Source organism: Bos javanicus, chromosome 1, assembly GCF_032452875.1.
Source record: "Bos javanicus breed banteng chromosome 1, ARS-OSU_banteng_1.0, whole genome shotgun sequence".
Classification (NCBI taxonomy): domain Eukaryota; kingdom Metazoa; phylum Chordata; class Mammalia; order Artiodactyla; family Bovidae; genus Bos; species Bos javanicus.
The window spans coordinates 135,487,279-135,495,641 of record NC_083868.1 but is presented as its reverse complement, the minus strand read 5'-3'; the positions used below and the strand labels follow the sequence as shown (position 1 = coordinate 135,495,641).

The 8,363-nt window shown below is 44.4% G+C and overlaps 1 protein-coding gene across 1 annotated transcript in view; it reads left to right on the top strand.

Annotated features, from left to right (window-relative positions):
* Positions 1-244: 244 nt before the first annotated feature.
* The window catches only part of LOC133250035 (serotransferrin-like), an 85,860-nt gene continuing 77,741 nt past the window's right edge, over positions 245-8,363 (top strand). The window contains 2 exon segments of the mRNA XM_061421207.1: positions 245-439; positions 2,320-2,489. Coding sequence (XP_061277191.1) covers positions 397-439; positions 2,320-2,489 — 213 coding nt within the window. The 5' untranslated portion in view covers positions 245-396.

The following is an 8,363-nucleotide window of genomic DNA, read 5'->3' as shown; positions in this document are numbered from 1 at the left end:
GAATGAGCACAGAGGTTGATTCAGGACCAGCTCTGGCTCCCCCGGATTCAGAAGCAGAGCCACCCCCACACCAGCCGGCTGCAGCTCTGCTCCTGGTACAGAGCAAGCACAGATTAACAACGGTTTGCTTTTTCTTTCATTCCCTTCCAATCAGCACTTTTTTGTTGGATTCCACCCACGGGTCTGTTCCAGAGGTCAGGAAATGAGGTGATCAGCCCCGGCGAGGAATGAAGGGGGAGGGCTGAGGGGAGATTGGGCAAGCGGGCTGCGCAAACACAAGGGGTCAAGGATTGTGCTCGGCCAGCCCCGCGGGAGATATAGGGGCGCGGGGAGCAGGGAGACTACGCAGAAGCCGGTCGGTCTGTGCTCTGCACTCCACGTTACAGACCGGGGAGGATGAGGCCCGCTGTCCGCGCTCTGTTAGCCTGCGCGGTTCTGGGTGAGTGTGGCCGCTGGGAAGGCCCTCAACGTCGCCGGCCCGGGCGCCCCCTGCATTTCGGAGCCCTCTGCACCCTCCCTGGGCTCCGCGCTGGAGCTGGAAGCCTGGGACCTTTCCTTCGCTTCTCCCCGCCGCACCCTCGCACCTGCTGCAGCACTGCCTCAGGGACAGCTCTGCGCCTGCGCGCACCTTCTGGTCCTGCTGGTGCCTCTGCCACCTTTTCACTCTCTCCTTGCTTTCCCCTCGTATCCAGTAAATCTTGTGGTAGCGGAACACAGTAAATTAGAGCGCTCCCATCCCGGTTTATCAAATCCCTTTGTTGCGGCCTCAAATAAGTACAAACTGCTTAGGATGGCCTTCAAGGCCTTCCCACAGCTGGTCCCACCTCCACTGACAGTCTGATGTCCCGTGAGTGTCCTTGGTGCTGACCGTGCCACACTAGTGAGGTCTGTTGAAGGGTTCTGAGCATGGGGTTTGAAGCCAGACTTTGAAGGGTAGTGCAGCTTGGCCTGGGAAGGTCCCATGGAAATAGGTAAGGCCACAGATCCAGGCACTGGGGGAGTGCACCTTGCTGCACAGATCTGCCTGTCGCTCTTGGGCCCCCTTTGTCCTCTCACTTCTGCTGGTCACTCGTGGTGCCTTTATCTTACCTTTGGAGCCTTCTGTGTTTAGTTATTTGACTCTCCTGAAAAAGTTAGCCCCACCTTACTTTACCCTTCCCCCTCCCAACCTCAGATCTCACAAGGCTGTGGAAGGTAAATGCATGACTGAGGACAAAAGCCTGTCTTTGGGGCCTCAGGAGGGATGGTTTGGGGGGGCTCTGGAAGAGTGGTTTTGGCAAAGTCTGCCACTGACCCCTTGTTGCCTGGTTCGATACCCCATGGGTGGAGATGGGGTCAAGGGTGATTGGGGGAGTAAATTTCCTGTGGCCCCTCTTTTTCTATTCTGGAGAACCATTCCCTCCCCATCTCCTGCTTCGTGCATCATAGATATTTATCAGCTTTGAGTCAGCCCTGTGCTGTTGATCCACAGAGAGGAGATGACAGAGGGCTTTGGGGAGAGTGCCAACCGCTCATATCATGGGGACAACACATCTGCAACCATGGGGACTGATATTCACAGACATGGCTGGCGTTAGCTTCTCCTAGTGACAGTCCAAAGGCCTAATTGTGGAAATTGAAGGAGGGGTCTTTGGAAACAGAGAAACATTGAATATGTGGAGTTTCTAGTTTTTCCTAGAACAGAGGATGACAGATGAGCATTACAGGCAAATTCATTGCCTCATCAATCATTTACCCCTTTCTTCTGGCCAAGCAGGTGGAAAACAACTCAGAATGTTATCTTCTTTTGTTACCTGGGCAGAGACCAAAGTCTGGAGACCTGATTTCTAGACCACTCAGCTATTAAGAAGCTAGGTAACCTTGGGTAAAGCATCACTCTCTGAAAGATACTAATTAGTAGAAAATGTAATTCCTACCCTGCTGGCTTCCCAGAGTTATAGCATTGAACCAACAGCTTGATGTAACTAAAAATCCCCCGTGGATGTGGAAGTTTGTATTCCATGGCAGGCCACACATCATGAGGTGAACGCAGGAGGCTCAGAGAACACAGAGGAACAGGTTGTTGTCGCCAATTGAGAGCTAACAGTCAAGCCAGCATCCCTCTGATCAGCACATGCTGGTCAGTGGGAAACTAAGGGGCCATAAGAATACCTGCCACTTGTCCCCAGACTCAGAAAGCAGTGGAACCTCTGCCCTTGTTGTTCATGGACAGGAGTGGGGTGAACAGGAGAGAATGGAGAGGAAGTGGCCTCCATGACCCTCCAGAGGCTGCTGCCGTCCTTCCCACTGACACAGGGACCTCTGGCATCTCTCCCCTAGGGCTGTGTCTGGCGGACCCCGAGAGAACTGTGAGATGGTGCACCATTTCAACTCATGAGGCCAATAAGTGTGCCAGTTTTCGTGAAAATGTGCTTCGTATCTTGGAGAGTGGTCCTTTTGTCTCCTGTGTGAAGAAAACCTCACACATGGATTGCATCAAGGCTATCTCGGTAAGTCACTGCCACCTAAAAGAGAGTGGAATAAAATCCATACTTGCTCTTCCCTGTCATTTGGAATGATTCTGTACTCACAGGTAGGAGACTGATGTGTGGAACAGTCAGCCCCTGGTGCTAGTAAAATCATTTTAGAACTGAAAATAGAAGCAGTTATCTTTAATGGCTTAAAGCAACATATAACATACTCTGCTGCTGCTGCTAAGTCGCTTTAGTCATGTCTGACTCTGTGCGACCTCATAGACAGCAGCCCACTAGGCTCCTCTGTCCCTGGGATTCTCCAGGTAAGAACACTGGAGTGGGTTGCCATTTCCTCCTCCAATGCATGAAAGTGAAAAGTGAAAGTGAAGTTGCTCAGTCGTGCCCGACTCTTAAGGACCCCATGGACTGCAGCCTACCAGGCTCCTCCGTCCATGGGATTTTCCAGGCAAGAGTACTGGAGTGGGGTGCCATTGCCTTCTCCTAACATACTCTAAAAGAGGACTATTTTTGACCCACTAAGTTCTCTGAACTCAGAGAAGAAATGCATGCTATCAAAATGACCATGTAACACTATTTTGGAGGTTCTTGATGCATCACAAGAAGTAGACGAATGATACGCACAAGGAAGAGGAATACATTGTCATGATTGGAGATGATAGCTGATCCTTTTGTTCTAGGTTTTCCAAAATACTTGTTCAACATTGTTCCTGCTCATCTGAACATGGATCAGACCCTGTGCTGGGCAATGGGGCTGCAGCAGTGACTTTAAGCACACATGGTCCTGATTCTTGAGTAGGAGTAGTACAGTCCAGTCAGGAGAGAAGAAAAACATGCAAACAAGTAGACATGAAACTTCAAATTGTGTGATGTAGAATGGAGGAAAAGAAACAGAACTTTCAGAGGAAACTTGCTCTGGCCTGGGTGTCAGTGATAATCTCCCTGAAAGGGAGCAATGAATCTGAGACCCCAGGGATAAGTATGGGTAAGCCTGCCAAAAGCTACAGGTTGAATATGTCAGGTAGTGAACCATAGCATGTGCAAAGGACCTGAGACAGCAGAGAGCTGGGCTTGTTTGATTTTCTGTAGGGAAGCTAGAGTGACTGGAGCAGAGCAAGCAGGAGACTGGAAGGAGTGAGGGGTAGACATAGACTCAGTCAGATGGAGCATGAGTAACTGAAGGAATCAGTGTTTTGGTATAAATAACTGGTCTGTTGTGTGTGTGTGTGTACTGAACCTCAGTTACCATCCAGGCTTAATTATAACTCTTGATTTATGACTGACTTTCAGATTTGGTATATGCATACCCCTCTTTGTTTTAAAATACATTAATAATATGAAGTAATACTATCCACAAACCTACCAGAGGTTCTCAAAACTTCACCACTGCCAGTAGCTGACTTCTAGGGCTACTGTGTGGCAGCATGGATTCTACAGGAACTTCATCACTTGGAGCAGTGTAACCCTCTGACCCTGCTTAGAATTATCCATGTGCTTCCCTATCCAGAGCAAACAAAATCCCAAAACTTTCTTGCTTTTTATTTAAAGACTTGTATAGGTATATATTGGGCTTCCCTGGTGGCTCGGAGGTTAAAGTGTCTGCCTCCAATGTGGGAGACCAGGGTTCAATCCCTGGGTTGGGAAGATCCCCTGGAGAAGGAAATGGCAACCCACTCCAGTAGTCTTGCCTGGAGAATCCCATGGACGGAGGAGCCTGGTAGGCTACAGTCCACGGGGTCACAAAGAGTCGGACACGACTGAGCGACTTCACTTTCACTTTCATAGGTATATGTGGATGATTGCATAGTATTGCTTCTTAAAATATTTTATAAACATGTCATTACTGTGTGTTGTCTTCTCATACTTGCTATTTCCTCCTCAACGTTATACTAGGATTTCACCCATGTTGTTGAATACAGCTATTGTTCATTCATTTTCAGAGCTCTGCAAAAGCCCATTGTGTTAGTATACACAATTTATTTTTTCTTTTCTGGTCATTAGGCATTTGGATTGTTTCTAGGTTTTTGTTATTCTAATCCGGGTTTGAGGAATATTTTAATACAAATCTCCTGGTACACAAATATTACTAGTTTCTCTGTAATATATATGTACAAACAGATTTTCTGTGCCATGGGATGTGTGAGTATTTGACTTCAAAAACAATGCCAAATGTATTTGGGTTTTTAAGCAAATGCAATGTGGTTATTCAAATTTCCACTGTCAGCAGCCGTATATGATAGAATAATTCATATAATTCTTGGTGATTTTGATATTTTGTCATTATAAATTAATCACTGTCTCTGGAAGTGCTTTTAAACTAAAGTTTATTTCTCTGATATTAACATACTACATTAACTTTCTTTTAACTAGGATTGTCCTTCTGTGTCTATGTCATTCCTTTATTTTCAACTTCCTGTATGATTATCCTTCAGGTGTGTCTTATGAAAATGGTATGTTGCTGGGGATTGTGTTTATTAATGAAATCTGGTAATCTCATTTATTTTCTGTGGTAAACGTAAACCATTAATAAATTATTGCTTTCATTAATGATAAATTTGTACTTATTTCTGCCATATTACTTTTTATTTCTCATAGTCCTACTTTCCCCCAGATTTCTGATTTTTAAAAATTGAGTTTGCAGGTGTGTGTGTTCATTTGGATTGTGTTCCCTTTATTCCACTTTTCCCCCATTGAAAGTAAATTTAAACAATTTGTTTATATTCTTTAATGACTTCCCTTAAATTTTTACTGTATAATTTTAGCTTAACAAAGAGTTAACAGTAAAATAATCTTAACCCCCCCCCCCACCTCTTTCTGAAACAGAAAGAGAACTCTGGACTATATTGATATTTTATGTCTGTCTTTTCTTAACTAACCCTGGAATGTAGATACTTCATGTATTTCTTGACAGTATACATACATATTATATAACTAAGTATGTGTGTGTATGCATGTGTAAGTTTGTTTAGTTCAGTTCAGTCGCTCAGTTGTGTCCGACTCTTTCCAACCCCATGGAGTGCAGTACGCAAGACCTCCCTGTCCATCATCAACTCCCGGAGTTTAACCAAATGCATGTCCATTGAGTTGGTGATGCCATCCAGCCATCTCACCCTTTGTCGTCCCCATAGCTTCCCGCATTCAATCTTTCCCAGCATCAGGATCTTTTCCAAGGAGTCAGTTCTTCACATCAGGTAGCCAAAGTATTGGAGTTTCAGCTTCAACATCAGTCCTTCCAATGAATATTCAGGACTGATCTCCTCCAGGATGGACTGGTTGGATCTTCTTGCAGTCCAAGGGACTCTCAAGAGTCTTCTCCAACACCACAGTTCAAAAGCATCAATTCTTCGGTGCTCAGTTTTCTTTATAGTTCAACTCTCACATCCGTACATGACTACTGGAAAAACCATAGCCTTGACTAGATGGACCCTTGTTGGCAAAGTAATGTCTCTACTTTTTAATATGCTGTGCAGATTGGTCATAACTTTCCTTCCAATAAGCAAGTGTCATTTAATTTCATGGCTGCAGTCACCATCTGCAGTGATTTGGAAGCCCAAAAACATAAAGTCTGCCACTATTTCCACTGTTGCCCCATCTATCTGCCATGAAGTGATGGGACTAGATGCCATGATCTTCAATGTTGAGCTTTAAACCAACTTTTTCACTCTCCTCTTGCACTTTTATCAAGAGCTCTTTAGTTCTTCTTCACTTTCTGCAATAAGGGTGGTGTCATCTGCATATCTGATATTTGATATTTCTCCCGGCAATCTTGATTCCAGCTTGTGCTTCTTCCAGCCCAGCGTTTCTCATGATGTACTCTGCATATAAGTTAAATAATCAGGGTGACAATGTATAGCCTTGATGTACTCCTTTTCCTATTTGGAACCAGTCTGTTGTTCCATGTCCAGTTCTAACTGTTGCTTCCTGACCTGCATACAAATTTCTCAAGAGGCAGGTCAGGTGGTCTGGTATTCCCATCTCTTTCAGAATTTTCCACAGTTTGTTGTGATTCACACAGTCAAAGGCTTTGACATAGTCGATAAACCAGAAATAGAAGTTTTTCTGGAACTCTCTTGCTTTTTCCATGATCCAGCGGATGTTGGCAATTTGATCTCTGGTTCCTCTGCCTTTTCTAAATCCAGCTTGAACATTTGGAAGTTCATGGTTCACGTTACTGTTAAAGCCTGGCTTGGAAAATTTTGAGCATTAGTTTACTAGTGTGTGAGACGAGTGCAATTGTGCAGTAGTTTGAACATTCTTTGGCATTGCCTTTCTTTGGGACTGGAGTGAAAGCTGACCTTTTCCAGTCCTGTGGCCACTGCTGAAATTTCCAAATTTGCTGGCATATTGAGTGCAGCACTTTCACAGCATCATCAGTGTAAGTTTGTGTATGTGCCCAAAAGTTCAGAAAGAGGGAGGAAGACACACAGAGAAATTTGGATTTATCTACATTTTTGCCATTTAATCTATTTACCATTTCTTTCTCTTTTTTATTTTTTTTAAGCTTTTAAAAAAATTTTGGCCATGGTGTGTGACTTGTGGGATCTCAGTTCCCCAACCAGGGATTGGGGCTTCCCTGGTGGCTCAGTGGTAAAGAATCTGCCTGCCAATTTAGGAGATGAGAGTTTGATCTCTCAGTGGGGAGGATCCCCTGGAGAAGGAAATGGCAATCCATTCCAGTATTCTTTCCTGGAAAATTCCATGTACAGAGGAGCCTGGCAGGCTATAGTTCATGGGGTCGAAAAGAGTCGAACATGATTCAGCAATGAAAACAACAATAAAACCGGGGATGGAGCTCAGGCCATGGCGGTGAAAGGGCCAAGTCCTAACCACTAGACCACCAGGGAACGTGCTACTATTCCTTCTTATATTTCCAACCATCCTTCTGGAATGTTTGCTTTTGAAATGTGTTCTTTTGGGGATACTTTAGAGTCAATTTCTTGGTATTAAACCCTCTCCGTTGCTTGCTTGTTTTCTCTGCAAATGCTGGTCTCCCCTTTATTCTTGAATGGTAATTTTGCTGAGTGTATAATTCTAGTTTGATGCTTTTACACTATTTAAAAATATTTCCACTGTTTCCTGACTTCCACTGTAGTCACCGAGAAGTCTGGTATCATCCTGTTTCTCCTTCAGGCATCTCACTGGATAACTTCTCGTGTCCTTGGTTGATGATGTTCCCTAGATTCACCATGAGGTTTCCAGTTGTGGGAATCTTGGTAGAGTATGTTGGATCTGTGGAATCATGCTTTTCAGGAGGTCTGGAAAAAGTACTGTCTTTCTTCTGTTTCTTTCTTTTTTTAATTCTAAGATTCCAAGAAGACACATGTCAGGCTTTCTTTTATCTGGCTTCCATATCTTTTAATCCCTCTTTCATAGCTTCTGTCTCTGCACCTCTTTTTGGCACAGATGGGCACCAAATTCATCCAGGATGAATTATTCAGATATAACTTTCAGTTCTCTAATTCTCAATTTTAATCTGTCTTATCAAACTTGTTGCCTATTCATTCACTTTTCAAATTTCAATGATTACACTTTTTGCTTCTAGAAGTTCGAGTTAATTTTTCTTTTTATTCCTGATAATCTCCTTTTCTATGCTTAGCTCTGTGATTATGACCTTCACTTTGTGCATAAAGCCCATATATAGCTCTTCTCCATTGTTTCTGGCCATTCCAAACTCCGCAGTCCTTGAGGGCCTAAGTCTGCTGCCCATGTTGATACCCATGCATCGTGGCTTCCCTTCTTTTGCATTTGGTTATCTGCACTTGGAAAGTCATGCTTGATTTTAATCCTCCACCTTCCTGGGGGTTCAGGTTCCCTTCAGAATCCCTGTGGCCCTCGTGGAGTTAGGGCCACATGAGTTAGACCTTGACTTCTTAATTTCTGAGCCCCTGGGGC